General features: G+C 38.1%; 1 protein-coding gene across 1 annotated transcript; it reads right to left on the bottom strand.

The window, feature by feature from the left end:
• Positions 1 to 9,777: 9,777 nt before the first annotated feature.
• LOC121377541 lies at positions 9,778 to 15,235 on the bottom strand. The gene is made up of 2 exons (XM_041505585.1): positions 14,963 to 15,235; positions 9,778 to 11,443 (listed from the first exon to the last, which is right to left on the bottom strand). Exons 1-2 carry the CDS (start codon positions 15,053 to 15,055, stop codon positions 10,856 to 10,858), a joined length of 681 nt encoding a protein of 226 aa, XP_041361519.1. The 5' UTR covers positions 15,056 to 15,235; the 3' UTR covers positions 9,778 to 10,855.
• Between the last annotated feature and the right edge of the window lie 2,993 nt (positions 15,236 to 18,228).

The raw sequence follows: 18,228 nt of genomic DNA, 5'->3' as shown, positions 1-18,228 counted from the left end.
TACTGATATTTATGATTCGAATGGTCACTCATAACGGGGTAAATAGTTTTCACAGTTTGTCACAGAAAAAAATGTCTCTAATTATTGGATGATTTAGTCGTTATTAACCAGTATCAACAAACAAAACCAGAAATGACATCATGTTTAAAGAGTTGGAAATTACGCGTCTCTATTTGCATTGTTATTTTTTTTTAAGTTAACGTTTTTCGTGTTTAACGATACCACTAGAGCACATTGAATACTTATTCATTGGTTATTGGATGTCAAACATTTGGTAATTTTAACTCATAGTCTTCAGAGAAGACCCGCTACATGTTTTCCATTAGCAGCAAGGGATCTTGTATATGCACTTTACCACAGACAGAACCGCGGTCTCTGATATATCAGTTGTGGAGCGCTGGTTAGGACGGCAGGAAAAACACATTGAGAGAATAGGTCTACTGAGGTGGTTCGATCCTGCAGTGAAAGCACCTCAGGTAAGCGCTCTACCGACTGAGTTAGATCCAGCTCCTTTAATAAAATAGTATTTTGAGACTTTTTTTTTAATGCATTTCTTTTCCAAAAGAATAAATATAACTTATGATTTCAAACAGTATCTGTGAATTTAAAAACAATTTTTAAAACGTTACTGCAATACCCAGAATGGCGTGCACAGTGGTCCGACATGCATCATTTCTATGTACAGCACATCGTATATACACACGTATATATAAAAAATAAAGAAACGAAAACAGATTGGGTAATAAACAGAATAATACAAACTTTGTACCAATTATTAATTTAATGTTAAATATTAAAGTTAATGTTCCTCGTAAAATAATTTTCACTCGAAATATAAGTTTGATAACGTATGGATCATTTATTATACTCGATTGAGATAAATCAATATAAAAAAAACCCACACAGACAGCAGATAATAATATACTGACTTCTGATGTGGATGTGCTCATCCAATGACGTCCATCGTCCCTTACTCAAAAGTTACAGACCCAAGTTTTTAAACACTACGGCGTATTATTTTCTATTTGAGCCTTTTTTATCATTGAAATCAGACATTACACAGCTTTTATTGTTTAGATTATTCATTTTCGCACATCAGAAGTGTTTCTGATCATCCTGGTGTGCATTTTAATACTTTTAAAAACGCAGGTACCTATGAGAAGGAATAGCTATAGAGACGAACTCTAGTCTAGTTTTAAGGGGATTTCCCCACATCAATGTCACAGACTCTTGTTTCAATCTATTGTAACTTTATCCAAATGTGTTACAGGTTTGTAGATTAACCAAACTTGGTGTCCATTTCCATGGTTTCAAACTAGGGTCTTTTGGGGTATTTTATTGTATTTCGTTATATAGAAATAATATTAAAAATATGTTAAATTGTCTCTCCTAGTCGTGTTTTTATAGTGGTGCTCTTACCCACAGTAGCTAGTAAAGTAAAGTAAAGTTTGTTTTATTTAACGACGCCGCTAGAGCACATTGATTTTTTTTATCTTATCATCGGCTATTGGACGTCAAAGATATGGTCATTCTGACACTGTTTTTAGAGGAAACCCGCTGTCGCCACATAGGCTACTCTTTTTACGACAGGCAGCAAGGGATCTTTTATTTGCGCTTCCCACATGCAGGATAGCACAAACCATACCCACTGAGCCTTGCGGAGCACTCACCCAGGATTTGGAGTCGGTATCTGGATTAAAAATCCCATGCCTCGACTGGGATCCGAACCCAGTACCTACCAGCCTGTACAGTAGCTAGTGGACACTTCTCTATCATTTCAGTAGGTAGAAATTTTGGCTCTTACACATAATACAACATCAGTTAATAATAATAACAATATTAATGTACAGGCCAGACGGAAACAAAATTTGTATTATATTTATAAGAATAAAATTACTATATAATAATAAAGTATATTGTAAAAATAAAATTGTCAAAGTACTTGGAAATATATAAATATATTTACTGCCCCACTGATAGCCGGAACAAGAACTTTACATTTGGAAATATAACCTGCAATAAAAAAAGAAAGAAATGTTTTATTTAACGACGCACTCAACACATTTTATTTACGGTTATATGGCGTCAGACATATGGTTAAGGACCACACAGATTCTAAGAGGAAACCCGCTGTCACCACTACATGGGCTACACTTCCGATTAGCAGCAAGGGATCTTTTATTTGCGCTTCCCACAGGCAGGATAGCACAAACCATGGCCTTTGTTGAACCAGTTATGGATCACTGGTCACACCTACCCATAGAGCCTTGCGGAGCACTCACACAGGGTTTTGAGTCGGTATCTGGATTAAAAATCCCATGCCTCGACTGGGATCCGAACCCATTACCTACCAGCCTGTACACCGATGGCCTGCCACGACGCCACCGAGGCCTGTAGCCTGCAATAAATGTTAATACATGGTTAAGAATTTCAATGTCACCATTATTGTAAATATATATTGTAAATAGCTATTTAGAGTAGAAAAGTAGGAAAAGTTTAACTTATAAAATAGTGGTTGCATTTCAACATAATAAATAGGGCAGTCTAAAATAAAATGTTTTTCATCTTCCACAGTTTGAGAATTACAAAAACAAAAATGTCTCTGTTCAATTAGTTTTTTAGGTTTACAGAATCATTATGAAGAGATAGATGAACGTTTGAACAGTTTTAGTCGCTCTCTCACTATAACCGTCCAAAAGTACCGTCTAGCTCTCGAATGGCAGAGTACTCAGCTAAAGCCCTCCAGGCATACACTTCATTGTGTAACTTTATTACTTTCGGGCTTGTAATTTATCTACGAACGGTCTAAGTATGCTTTCCTGCGAACATAGCTAGCGGGGATGTCTTTCCAGGAGAGGACAAAAAAGAAAGACATGTTTTATTTAACGACGCACTCAACACATTTTATTTACGGAAAAGAAAAAGAAAGAAATGTTTTATTTAACGACGCACTCAACACATTTTATTTACGGTTATATGGCGTCAGACATATGGTTAAGGACCACACAGATATTGAGAGAAACCCGCTGTCGCCATTTCATGGGCTACTCTTTTTGATTAGCAGCAAATGGTCTTTTATATGCACCATCCCACAAACAGGATAGTACATATCACAGCCTTTGATATACCAGTCGTGGTGCACTGGCTGGAACGAGAAATAGCCCAATGGGCCCACCGACGGGGATCGATCCCACATCGTCCGCGCATCGAGCGAACGCTGTACCACTGGGCTACGCCCCGTCCCTTCCAGGAGAGGAGTCAGTGACAGTGGCATTGCTGTATACCTCCTAGTGGGGCAGATAACACCCACGTTTTGTCTGATTTGTGCCCATATATACACCTTGACCCATTACAAACATGACCCAAGTCAGAATCATCCCCTGGGGGCGGGGGGGGGGGGGGGTCTACAAATGTTTTCCACCACCATTTAGTGGTGCGGCTTACAACAAACATGTACACTTTTGGCTAAAAGCATGGAACTTGGAATATATACACGTTGACCCATTAAAATCCCATTTTCAGATATGGACCTATGTTCCTGGTGACCTGGGAGGATCTAAAAATGTCCACCATCCCCCGTTTTGTGGGGTGGCTTACAACACAATTGTGCACTTTTGGTTAAAAGCATGAATCTTGGTGCACACATACTTTGCCCCATTATAAGTATTTTCTGATATGGACCCAAATCAGCAGCGCTCCCCTGTTGGTCAGGGAGGATCTACAAATGCCCCCCCCCCCCCTTCCGTGTAGGGATGTCTTAATAATTTGCAAGTTATGATTCAAATGCATGATTCTCACCCATTGTTAACGGTTCATCAATTCTAAATGTAATTGTAAATATATTAGATAAATGCATGTGAAGAGTTGTGAGGTGGGGTGCAGGGTGAGCAATATTTGTGATGTGGAAGATTTGTACGTTCATGCCATGAAGAAATCATATGTAACATGCACACCAAATACATCGTATATATCAAGACACTTAACGCATAGATACCATGCCGCATTACAAATACTCAACAGCAGCCCCCGATGACCGTGGAGAATAACAAAAACTTCAATTTGTGCTGTATTGGCCATTCGCAAAGAGAATGTTACACCCCTGAACCACGGTGAGGTTACAGCACAGGCAGGGGATAGGGTGGTGTAGTCACGGCATAAATTAACCCGATTAAGAATTGCAATATATAGTGGCATACATCATTCAAGATGCTTTGCTAATTACCATTACTCATGGATACAGGTTTTATGGAACATTTCAGTTCAGTCCATTTCCAATGGACCTTTTTAGCATGCACACATCCTTTCAGAATCTTGCATCCACACGTATCCAACTCACAGCAAGCTTTTGAGGTCTCTGGAGTGGATGTATTGTGTTCACTGTGTTAATTGGTGGACCATATTCCAGCAAGGTATGCAGCTGATGATGCGTGCTGCAGTAAGGCATCCTGGATTTGTGGAATTGTTTCCATTGTCTTCCCCTTTTAGCAGTACATCACCTTCATTGCTTTGTCAACATGTTTTAGGTCGCTCGTCTGTAAAGCACTCCACTAGGTGGACGCATTGAGCTTCTTTATCTATCAGTATATAAGGGTTGAGCACGATGTAGATAAAAGTACCGGTTACATCATGGTAGCAGTTTCTTGCACCGCTGGCTGTCATTGAACCTTTTCTAAAAAACCCACAAAAAAACAAACAAATAGAGGTACTGTCACACCTTAGAGATAGAGACAGGAATCTATCTTTACCCAATACGTCATATATGCCACTGATGTATAAAATTGATAGTATTTGCCTTTACCAAAGGCAAATCAAGTACATTTTTGCTCAAGGTAATGACATAATGGAACTTGCAAATTAGAATGACAAGCATACTTGTGTCAACAGCGCACACCAGACTGTTGACAAGCCGTTCAGAATAGCATCCTGAACATGAATTAATAGCCTAATGTCGCTCGTTTTGAAAACAACTATGACACCATATGCAATGATTATTTTCTTGTCTTCAGGGCAATTTTGGTGGTGAGGAATGCCAAACGTGCCTGCTTGATGGTTGGATAATGTAAAACGCCTACTGTCCTGGCATTTTGTTCCTATTAGCAACCTGCTATTTGATCAGAATGCCAACAATATATGTGTTACTTACATCACTACACAGTCGGAATATTATAAAATAGCTGATGTGGTATGGGAGCAGCAACAAGGAAGTCAAAAGAAAAGCGAGGAAAGATGTTCGAAAAGGCAGACACAATGATATATATGATGTCCTGGGTAAAGAGAAATTACTGGCTTCGCCTCTCTTCCACATCTGCACAGGTTGTGACACTACTTTTGTTTCCTTTGGAAATGTTCAATGAGTCGAGGTTGGGGTTAAGACCAATAACCCGGGGCGTGCTGACAGAGCAAATAAGGTGTTTATTGCCAAAAGGGGAAGACAGTGGAAACCATTCCACCCACCCAGGATGCCATACTCCTAACACGTTATGTTTTAATCTGGAATCTGTATAATACGCAAGACCTTTTTAACAATTTCTAATCTTTGTCATATCTTCTCCTCTTTCGATCTGCACTGCCAATCGCCTTCTTTGCACTCTGTAAGGATCTTTCTGTACTCAGGTTTAGTCGATTTACCGTACACACATCGCCAAAATATTGCACACCCGTGTACCAACCCCCATAACATCTCCCTGTATGTATCTCGGATATTCAAAAGTACATTTAGACTTGATGTATCATTAATAACAGGTGAGAACCATTCATCTGAATGCAGGTACTTGCATGTTATTAAGAAATCCCTACACGGAAGGAGGAAGGGCGTTTGGAGATCGGTCCTCCCTGTCCAACATGGGCACTGCAGAATTGGGTTCATATTTAAATATGATTGTAATGGGTCTAGGTATGTATTTACCAAGTGTAATGCTTTTAACCAAAAGTACACACTCTGGTTTTAGCTGCTCAACTAAAAGGGGTGAAGGACATTTGTAGATCATCCCTGGCCACAAGGGAGTGCTGCTGACTGGAGTCTATATCTGAAAATGTTTGTAATGGGCCAAGATATACATGTGTAAAGGTTCATGCGTTTAACCAAAAGTGCACAATTCAGTCAAATATTGGTTGTTACCTGCCCAACTAAAAGGGGGTGAGGACATTTGTAGATCCTCCCTGGCCACCAAGGTGCTCTCCTGAGAAAGGACCATATCTCAAAATGTTTGAAATTGGTCACGGTATATATATATGCCAAGTTTCATGTTTTTATTCCAAAAAATGCAAAACTTTATTGTTAGCCGCCCCACTAAAAGGGAGTGTGAGACATGTATAGATCCTCCCTGGCCACCAGGGGGCATTGCTGACTTGGGTCCATATCTGAAAATGCTTGTAAAGTATCAAGGTATATATGTGCTAAGTTGTATGCTTTTAACCAAAAGTGCACACTTTTTGTGTTATCTGCCCCACTATCCACACTAAGTCTTAAAGGTAGTACTAAACTAAATAACATCCGGCTGGGTCAAAGTTGGAGGTGCACAGAACGTTCGATAGAGCAGTTAATACCACAAGTCCTGTGATTGGTGATACATGTGAGTGTGTCGGTTGTAAAAAAGACGTTTCATCTGAGCAAAAAAATTATTCAATTTTACTTCATCTAATACCACTGTGTCAAGTAGCCTTGTGCTTCAAACATGTATGGCGTACCTGTAAAAAAAAGTGCTAAAATTTTGTGTGGAACTAGGGTAGTCATAGACGCTACCCGTTATCTATAAAACAAGCACATTCACACCCATTGTGTTCTTATTTAATTTAAGGGTGAGGGGTGATAGTATTTATATCTGTGGTGTTTATGTCGATTGATACGCTGTATATAGGAGTTTTAGCCACACATGTTACTATTGTCGTTTATGAGATTAGATTTTGTAGTATACACCCTATAAATAGATCTAAGTTGGAGGGACACACGCGCGCGCGCATACACACACACACACACACACACACACACACACACACGCACACATACACCCATACGCACACTCCCATCAGCCACATGTACATGCACTCGCAGACACACACATACATCCACAGATGCACAGGCACACACTCGCTCATACATGTTACTATTGTCGTTTATGAGATTAGATTTTATAGTATACACCCTATAACTAGATCTAAGTTGAAGGGACACATGCGCGCGCACACACACACGCACGCTCACATACACCCACAGACACGTACACATACACCCATACGCACACTCCCATCAGCCACATGTACATGCACTCGCAGACACACACATACATCCACAGATGCACAGGCACACACTCGCTCATACATGTTACTATTGTCGTTTATGAGATTAGATTTTATAGTATACACCCTATAACTAGATCTAAGTTGGAGGGACACGCGCGCACGCGCGCACACACACACACACACACACACGCACGCACACATATACCCACATACACGTATATACACCCATACGCACACTCTCATCAGCCACATGTAAATGCACTCGCAGACACACACATACATCCACAGATGCACAGGCACACACTTGCTCATACATCCATGCACATACACCAACACGTGCATGTATATACACTCACAGGCACACACACATACACTGACAGACACACACATACACACACATCCACATACGCGCTCATACACTCGCATTCGCCCACAAACACACATATATATTCGGTGTCACAGGTTCGAGTTCTAGCAACGGCATGAGACAATTTGTGAGGCCAGAAAGGATTTAGTTATCCCCTGCGCCAGTGCGTTAATATCTATGTATGTAACAGTCAACCTCAACATACATACAATATATAGATATTCATACATATCAATACATACATACTTATTAAATCAAGTGTGTGTGTGTGGGGGGGGGGGGGGGGATTACATTGCTTTCGACCTAAATTTGACAAACCAAAATTGGGTCAATCAAACCATGGACGTGTTGATTAAGTATTATGCTAACTGTCTAAAACTACAAAGTCTAAGTCTCAGATTATTTCGGCCATGTCATCTAAAACCTTAGACGTCGATTGTGCTCAATTTACCGCTATCGAGTGGGGAAGAAAAAAATACAAACAAAATTAACCAATTCTAGTCAGTCGGAATTTTCTCTTTTATCTTTCGGACCTTCTCCCCAAAACAAGGAATAGTGTGGATAGTTCCTGTCAAACTACTACTCCTCTGCCACAAAGACAAATACGAGTAGGACCATAAGGCAACACCGCCCATTGCCAAACGGTCCACTGCATCTCACCTAACACCACTACCTAACTCACCACTCACCCCACCTATCCCATCTAACCCACGGACTAACAGTGCTAACGGTAGTTCAGTACCTCGTCTGGGAACTTCTTTTGCTAACGCATTAAAGTTCCCCAACGCCCTGAATCGCAACTTAGGGTTGGATACAAAATTTCGGCAAACAAAATTTAGTCAATTTCGGCACAAGGTTTCGGACAAATCTCAATGGCGCCTTACTGAAATTAAGAAATCAACTCTTCTCTTTGGCTCATCAAATCTCTCCAGAATCAATTTGGACAAGCATCATAAGTTGCAAGTAGAATTTTATCCAGGCGACAGTTTTAACCACTTTCGGACCATGGCCTTAAATTGTAAGTCTCAATCATTGTGCTTAGCATTGGTATTAATTCAAAAGATCTAAATCCAACCAGTGCAACAAATCAGTTGCGAAACACGATAAGCTCGATTCGGAAACGTTTTCCTAGGTCCATTTGTTTTTTTTATCGAGCTTACCATTTCGGACAGACTTTTGACTAGTGAAAACACCTGTGTCAACCAAATACATTTGTGCGACAAAAAGAATGACGGACATCAAAATTATATCCTCGCATCGCGATTGTGATTTTGAGGTTGGACAGAACATCATACACTAGACAGAAACAACTGCCAATAAACTTTATCGCAGTTGGATGAGGTACTTAAATTTAAACTAAGGCCGGGAAAGGGTAATGTCCACCCTGATTTAGGACTAGGAACTAACATTATTAACCTAACTGGTGACACTAACCTTCTAACATCCGCTGAAAAATCATTACTGGAGAGGGGTCTGAATTTTGTTCTCACCCCCAACCAAGAACAGGCTTAGAGGCTAAACTTGACAATGGTGTAATGGATACGGCTGCCGATCAAGCTATTCGAAGTTGAGCTCTGCCATATGAAAATTGGTCAACAGAGAGTTTGTGACTGGAGTAGGTTTAATACCATATTAATTGTCCTGTGTCACCCTCCATCAATGAAGTTGGTTACTACCAGATGATCACAGATTCTATACCTATTTACAAGTAATCGAGCACTGTGCAACCTAGTAAGCACAAGTATTATTGCATAAAACACATGAAACATGACATCATCTGTAAGACGCTACAATTTCCGAATTCTGTCGAACAAACCAATAGCATTTATTGGTTATTGCTAAGGGGATTCCCCGTTTTACACCGAAAATAGTGAAATATCATGCATTATGGGTTCGCAAAAGTACATGGCAGTGCCATATATGATCTCAAACAAAAGCATACGTGAGGTAACATTAACCATGCATGAGGTAATAATAAGCAATTATGGTAATGTGATGGGACCGATATGATGTTTTCAGGGGCAACCCTCCACCCCCCCCCCCCCCCCCCCACACACAAAACCACTAAACAAAAACACAACAACCAAACAAAAACAAAACAAAAAACACACACAAAAAAACCACAACAAACAAAAATAATTCTGGTTATACCTATAATATCATTAAAAGTGTAGCCATATATTCAGAAAATACATATATCAACAAAATGGTTGCTGCATAAATTCATCAAGCAGAAATTAAATATTATTTCTTTTACAACCCTTTATATCATAACAGATGTATCACTGCCTGCAAGGGCACCGGCTAAGAAATTGGTTTATTTGCTGTTGCCATCTTGGATTCAAGCATTAATAAAATTCTCTATAGTAGAAAGTGAATGCGAGAAATTAATTCCTTGCCCATTAAAACCATATATATATATATATATATATATATATATATATATATATATATTTGAATTTGAAGTATAAATTATTGTTCGTGGTAATAATAGAATGCAAGATATGTCTACTACTTACTTATTGGTGGCCGTTTTCAGTTTCGATTTAATTGATGATGCAATCACCCTATTAGCAAGATGTCATAAATGATTTCCTTTGCCCATAATATTTAGTTGTTAACATCAAAATCTTTTCCCAGTGGGTGTAAAAGGTGATAATTGCAATTTCCTTGTTCTGGCTGTTATGGTAGCGACCGTATTGGATTTAAATGATATTGCCAGTTGTGCGTTTTGGCAGTCATCTTGAATAGTTAAAAATGCGCAACATTTTATCCATTAACCGTTTAGAACTGTTGCTCTTAATCTAATTAACGTAATTGTCCTTAATAAATAATAAAGTATTAATACAATAATAATCTAGATAAATAAACAATTCGCACAGGCGCATTAATAGAAACCTATAAAACAATACAAACTCAAGGGTACACCATTTTGGCTTGTGTTTATTGATTAACTACGGTTATGTAGCATGATAATGCACGACACTTTCAGTTTAATACTTTTTCTTTCTTTCTTTCTTTCTCATCTTTTATTATTATTTTGTTTAAATGAGGTTATATTTTTACTCTTTTTGGGGATAACAACCGTCGGGTTTTGGATAACTGCCATCTAATTCCGGTAGCTGAATATCCGGATTAGCAAAACCATTTTGCAGAGTCAACAATATCTATTGCCCGCAACGTGAGATTTCCTGACCATTGGCGTCCGGATTATAAAGGTATCACCGCACAGTTAGTATATCACTATTATCAGCCATTTTGAAATTCTTTCCTGACTTCAATTGTCCGAAAAACTGGTTGTATTCTTTTTGAGATCGACCCACTGGAGTTGGTTTGAAAAATATTTTTGTTGGATTGCCCCTCAGTCCGATTCTCTGAAGTATTTTTATCTTTACGAATTTGAAATGTCTCTTGTAGAATATTAACAGGCAAGCCATTTCGGTGTTTGTGTCGTGAAACCGAAGACCAGTTATGAGGAAATGGTTTCTTGTATATAGTTCCACCATTTCGCCAATGAACCTGAGTTTCTTGCGTATAACTTGCGTTTCTACCGGAGTGGAAAATCACATGCGTCCCTGGTGGCTGGTCTCTCTGAAACGGCCTTGAACTCTCAGAATGAACCAAACTTGGGTCAAGTATAATTTTATTGTCTTTCAGGGCAATGTTACCGTTTCTTGGAGTCTGTACCGATAAAAAGTGTGTCCTACGGGGATAACCACGAAGGTGAACTCTTGGAATAAGGATGATTTTGCCGCTAAGACTTGGTGTTGGGAAGTTTATGTTCTGTATGCAGTCCACATAATTCATAATCAACAGTGTTAATGTTCCTATGAACACCTGCAAAAATACAAACATAAATGTTTAAATGTATGTAACAATCTCTCTCTCTCTCTCTCTCTCTCTCTCTCTCTCTCTCTCTCTCTCTCTCTCTCTCTCTCTCTCTCTCTCTCTCTCTCTCTCTCCATATATCCATCCATCTATTTATATATTGAACCCAACAGAAACTATACAGTTTATATGTTTCAAATTAATTCTTGTAATAGAAAAACAAATCCTATACTTACACATAATATCCATGTCATAAACCCATTTAATATTTACCATTAACTCGTTTAATAATGTTTTGCTGCAAATGGGTCATTTGTTTACAGTCAACAATACTTGTATACCTGAGCGTAACGTTTTGATGGAATTAAAAGTGCATGACGTCATGTTACCGGTGAGGCGACTTCAGAACTTTGATTTATTAAATATAAAATTAAAATGTTATTTTTAAAGTGTTACAGGATAAGTAGAATTCGCTACTCGTATTTCTTAATATGTAAAATATCAACTCCGTCTAGTTAATCGGTATTTATCTCGTCATAGCCTCAACAAATATCGATTAACATAGACTCGGTTGATATTTTTAAAACGCCCGTGACGAATCCTCTATATATCAAACCAGATTTCATTAATATAAAAAACACTTCACAAAAAATCTCATTACATTTTTAAAATAAAAACAAGTTACTCGTCCTGGGTGATGGGGCAATTATTGTATAAAATCAAAAACTTTAAAATTGTAACACATCAGACAAATCGTGATTCTCATTCGGAAATTGGAGGTAAAATTGCATATGAAGTCATAACACTCTGTTATACTGCACGCACGCACGCACACACGCACGCACGCACGCACACACACACGTTATATATATATATATATATATATATATATATATATATATATATATATATATATATATATATATATATATATATATTACCATAAGCATATTAAAGGAGTCTAACAGGTGATATTATTATGAAAAAAGTCATCATCCGAAATGTTACCAAGAAAATAGTTCATACATGCATAGAAATGGCTGAAAAAAATAATCTGTCGATCAGTCTACCAAAGAGTTAATAAGAGCTACAAAGTGAGTCTGAAATGTGCGTATAGCCACACTGGCGACAAAATGATTCTGGGGCGACAAAATGGGATGGAACGACAAATTTGTTTGGCAGATGTGACCATTTTGGGTCGTAACAGCGCTCTTTGCAATGCAGGCTGGGTGAGGAATTGTTGGCTATGCCCCACCCTCCTGCATACTTTGTGTGCACTGATTTGGCACTCCAAATTTATTAAAGTATGCCTATCACGAGTTTGTCTTGAATTTGATTGAACTTGGCCATTTAACACATATCCGATATGTTTTCAAGATTTTTTTCAATGTCTGCCATTGAGCGTCTGCTTCAGTATGAAGCAACCACTTGGATACTTCAGCTTAACCGTGCACGTGCCTTTTGTGCAAAGCCAGTCTTTTACAAAAAATGTGATAGCATCACCTATACAAAATGTATAGAAATGTTTCTAAGTATTTGAGAAAATATGGCATTTTGTATGAGACGGCCTCGTATTGTCAAGAACCTTATTCTCGACCATGTTGTTCCGTGTGTAATAAAGTATGCTTTTATTCAACATCAAGTGCATGTAATTATTAGTGTTCGCTCCGAACATTCGCTCTAATTTGCTATTCGAAATATTCAAATAGTATTTTCACGTATTCGAATATCTGGGGGTTTTGGTCGTAGGGGAAAACGACTTGCCCCGTATCCATAGACTGTTCCCTTGTGAACTTGTGACCTTGTGGCGTTGTGACCTCATGACCTGGACTTGTATCCTCAGTCTCCATAGCATGTTCCCTGTGGAATGCCGATTTATTCTACTTATCACCATGTGTTATCTTATAAAACAAATGTTGAACAAAATGGAAATCAAGGAAATCACCAAAACGTTTAATGCAAAAATTATTTAAAGGATGAACCGAACTACTGAAGATGAGGAGGATGCTGTCATTGCATTTATTTAAAGGATGAACCGAACTACTGAAGATGAGGAGGATGCTGTCATTGCATTTATTTAAAGGATGAACCGAACTACTGAAGATGAGGAGGATGCTGTCATTGCATTTATTTAAAGGATGAACCGAACTACTGAAGATGAGGAGGATGCTGTCATTGCATTTATAAAGGATGAACCGAACTACTGAAGATGAGGAGGATGCTGTCATTGCATTTATTTAAAGGATGAACCGAACTACTGAAGATGAGGAGGATGCTGTCATTGCATTTATTTTCCTCGCTGGTGCTCACCTCAGAAGACAACATACGTTCTCACCTCCTCAATAAATTCAGCTTCACTCATAATATTGAGAACAGCTTCACACGACTATCCAACAGGAAAATGGCTTGCACACTCTTGTGGTGTATGAAAAATAATGATCATTTTTATTCCCTGTATTCCCGGTCAGTAGGTCACACATGCCGTGCACAAGGCCACATGTTCCCCGGGTTCAACCTATAGGAACGGTCACTAAGCAAAACAAAGGTTCATTGTTTGTGTGGCGCGTCACAAGGTCACAAGCGAACAGGGAACAAGGGAACACGCCACAAGGGAACAGTCTATGGATACGGGGCCGAGATGTACCATGCGGTTTCTTTGAATTCTAAGTTCCGTCTTGCATGCTGGTTACACTTGCATACTGTCGAGAACATAAAGCATGTCTCGATTTCCATAATAGAGAATTAGTAATGACGTCACGCGGTTGGCAGAAACATACATGTACATTAATCAATATATTGATTTCAAATCCTATATTAAATAAGAATTAAAACAAAAACTCTGCAATCAATTCAATCAACAGTACGTGTAAGTGTTCTTATATATAACAAACTCGTCTACGGGCCAACTTTATATATTATTCAAAACAGAGTTTTACTTCGATACTTGTTTGACAAGATTATGGTACACAAATGGATACTGAATAGCTAAATTACATACGTCAAATTTACAATTGCCCTTCGAGACTTAACTTGAAAATTATTATATAGATTTCCATAAACCCACACACCCGCAAAAAGTAAGTACATCCTATAGTTAGGTATGTTTTAAAGGGACATTCCTGCGTTTGCTGCAATTTTTAAGATGTTATCAACTAACAGAGATTTTTTTAACGATTGTAATTACATATCAAATATATTTTTTCTGCATAAAATATTAGTGGCTATATATTAAACGTGTTTCTGATCATTCTAATATTTGTACTACGTTAAATTTCATTTTATTTCCTAAAATAGATTTTTTTGTCGAAATTATTTGAAAACAAAATCCAGTTTGGGCTTCTTACAAATATTAAGACGACCAAAAACACATTGAATATACAGACACTGATATTCTAAACAAGAAAACATATTTAATATGTAAGTTTAATCGTAGAAATATTTTATTAGTCGGAAACATCTAGGAATGCAGCAAACTCGGGAATGTCCCTTTAAAGGTATTTTTTGTTTTATTTGTAACTGAATTCTTACCCAGTCTCGTCTTTCAGCCGGCCAAATGTTCATCTTGGTCTTGTAGTCCGCACGCGTGCACTCTTTTCTGCGAAGCACATCTGTCGATGTCATAAACCAAACATAAATATTTTCTTTTACAATGTTTGATAACTGCGTATCAGATATGTCGTGATTTATGTACAGCACTGATAAATGACAAGCAGGATCTGAAGAACCCGAGTATCGTGACGAGGAAAAGTCCAATCATCTGTCAAGTGATCAGGAGATTGACATCTGTAGGTTCAGACACACATCAGCGTGCAATCATTAACACGTGTGTCACGTACGTCACGTGTGTTGAGGTATGTCATGTGTGTCGTCTGTCAGGAAATTATGCACTTACGTTGAGGGATGACAATCAAAACTGGTTATGTCCGAAGTTGTCGCTTAAAAAAAAGAAAATTAAACATTTAAAAAATTGAAAACAGTTCTAAAAAAAAGTTTTTTTTCTTCAAATTACAGAGCTTTACATCAATCCTATTACACTTATGTCGCCTAAAACTATATTTAAATGAGCAAATATGTAAAACAGTAGACTACTATCAGTTTTACAAACAGTGAACAAAACTAGCTGTTGTTAAAGGGACAGGCCCTAGTTTCAACCCGTGAAAATTAAAGGGACATTCCTGAGTTTGCTGCAATGTTAAAGATGTTATTGACTAACATACTTTTTTAACGAGTGTAATTACTTCTTCTTTTTATAAAATGTTAGTGGCTGTATGTTAAACGTGTTTCTGATCGTTCTAATATATGTACTAGGTGACATTTCATTTTATTTCCACTTTTGGCTTCTTACAAATATAAAACGACCACAAACACATTGAATATACTGAGACTGGTATTCTAAACAAGAACATATATTTAATTTGTAAGTTTAATCGTAAAAATATTTCATTAGTCGGAAACATCTTACAATGCAGCATAGTCAGGAATGCCCCTTTAACATCAAGTTTAGTTGATCTACAAACCTGTAACACATTTGGATAAAGTTACTAAGTGAAACACGAGTCTGTGACTTTGAAATGGTGAAATACCCTTTAAAAATAGACTAAAACACCAACTCCATAACTGTTACTGCTCAGACGCAAGTGCGTTTTTAAAAATATGAGAAATGCATTTTGTGATAGGATGACCAAAAATACTTCGAATATACGGAAATGGATAAACTAAACAATAAAATCTAAGTAAAGTATGATTTCAGTTATCAAAAACGGCCCTAATAGTAAAAAATATGCTTTAGTGTTTAAAAACTAGGGTATGTCCTTTTAAGCACCGAAGTGTTTGTTCCAACCTCTGCACGTCGAATAAAAGACACTGAAGGCTGGATAACGATACGGCAGCAGATTGTTTAATCTGGCTGTTTGCACGGTAATAATCGTTGCTACACTAAATTTGGATTCCGTCCGCTTGATACTCGATATTTGGGTTCCGTCCACTCAAAAAGTTTGTTTTGCGTCGATTATGGATTCCACCTGTCAGAAGATATTATACCAGCGTAGGGAAAACATCGATTGTGTAAGTATTAGCAGCAGTACAAAGGCCGTATTTATTTCCAATCACTTCCTCAGATATGCCTTTAGTTAACAAAATATTTCATGTTAGCTAAGATGCTTGGTTGTTGAAGCCCATAATGTCCCAGTTGCCCAAGATGTCCCAAATGGCCAAGAGATGACATACTTTGTTACATTTTCTTAAATCGTTCAAATTGTTTATTTGTTTAACAACACCTCTATAGAATATTAATTAATAATCGGTTATTGGATGTTAAACAATTGATAATTCTGACACGAACTCTTGAGAGGAAACCTATCCCATATTTTCATTAGCAGCAAAGGGTCTGTTATGTGCACTTTCCCACAGAAAGGACGGTACATACCAAATTCTGTGATATACTAGTTGTGGGGTTCTGGTTACACCATTTAAAGGCAGGTGGACATTTTGAAACTTTGCGTCCACAAACGAGTGAGATTTTCGCTCGGCTGTAATCCGTTTCAAATGGACTACAACAAAGGGTGGATCCTCTTGTTGAAGCTATCGAGTTTTCCTATTCCAACCAGTGATTCATGTGTGTGCGTGTATCTACTATCTACGTATATTATATATTTGAATGTATAGATGTAGGCATATATCTATTGATGTAGGCAGGTAGGTGGGTTGGTACGTACGGATGGATCGATGGTTGGTTTAAAGTTTGGTTTGTTTAACGACACCATTAGAACACTTTGATTAATCACCGGCTAGTGTTTTTGAGAGGAAACTCATCCCACAGACTGGATAGCACATACCACGGTCTTTGATGTACCACTCGTGGCGCACTGGCTGGAAGGATAAATAGTCCAATGGATCCACCGACGGGGATCGATCCTAGACAGACCGCGCATCAGGCAAGCTATTTATCACTGGACCAAGTCCTGCTTCGGGTGAATGCATGGATGGATGCATGCATGTATGTATTTGTGTGTGTGTTCATGCGTGCCTGTATGCGTGTCTGGTTATGTAAATGTGTTTGCGTGTGCATATTTGGCTATGTCCCAGTTTTGGCGATACATTAATGTTGACTTTGACTTATATTTATACGTTATACTCTATACGTATTTCCCACTACTCTCTCTCTCGGTTCTCTCTTCACCAAAACATATTTCTCTCTCTCTCTCTCCTTCCTCTCTCTCTCTCTCTCTCTCTCTCTCTCTCTCTCTCTCTCTCTCTCTCTCTCTCTCTCTCTCTCTCTCTCTCTCTCTCTCTCTCTCCAGTCAGCTATTACTCTATATTCAAATGGCGTATGAATATATGGTGCAGTGTATTTTTAAAAGGAATATCCGAAGTTACATTAAAATAAACTAGTACGTGCCATTTTGTTGTTTTTAGAACGCTGAGCAGCTTTCAATGTAAAGTTGCTCTATTATGCGGTTTTGTTTGGGGGTTTTGTTTTATGATTATGAATGCATACGTCAATTCTGTAGTGTAGCGGTAGCACATTTAGTTACATGTCGATAACGTTGTGCTGTTATGACTATTAATGTACATCTAATTTGCAATAGTATATATATTTATGTAAGTGTATGTATGAATATCTATATATTGTATGTATGTCGTATTTGACTATAACATATAAAACTAGCGCAGGGTATAATTAAATCCTTTATGGCCTCACAAATGATCTCATGACGTTGTTGGGACTCGAACCTGTGGCACGGAATCGCCCGCAACTTTCAGACTTACCACGATTATGTGTGTATGTATGCATG

This window comes from Gigantopelta aegis, chromosome 2 (assembly GCF_016097555.1).
Source record: "Gigantopelta aegis isolate Gae_Host chromosome 2, Gae_host_genome, whole genome shotgun sequence".
Classification (NCBI taxonomy): Eukaryota; Metazoa; Mollusca; class Gastropoda; order Neomphalida; family Peltospiridae; genus Gigantopelta; species Gigantopelta aegis.
Note: the sequence above shows the minus strand (reverse complement) of the source record. Positions and strands in the feature narration are given on the sequence as shown.

What these genes read in the sequence shown, in the direction of transcription:
- LOC121377541 (XM_041505585.1), bottom strand. Translation starts at nt 15,055, where the DNA reads ATGACATCGACAGATGTGCTTCGCAGAAAAGAGTGCACGCGTGCGGAC. An exon ending in CGGCTGAAAGACGAGACTGG is followed by an intron (nt 11,444 to 14,962) that starts GTAAGAATTCAG and finishes GTATTTTTGCAG; the next exon opens with GTGTTCATAGGAACATTAAC.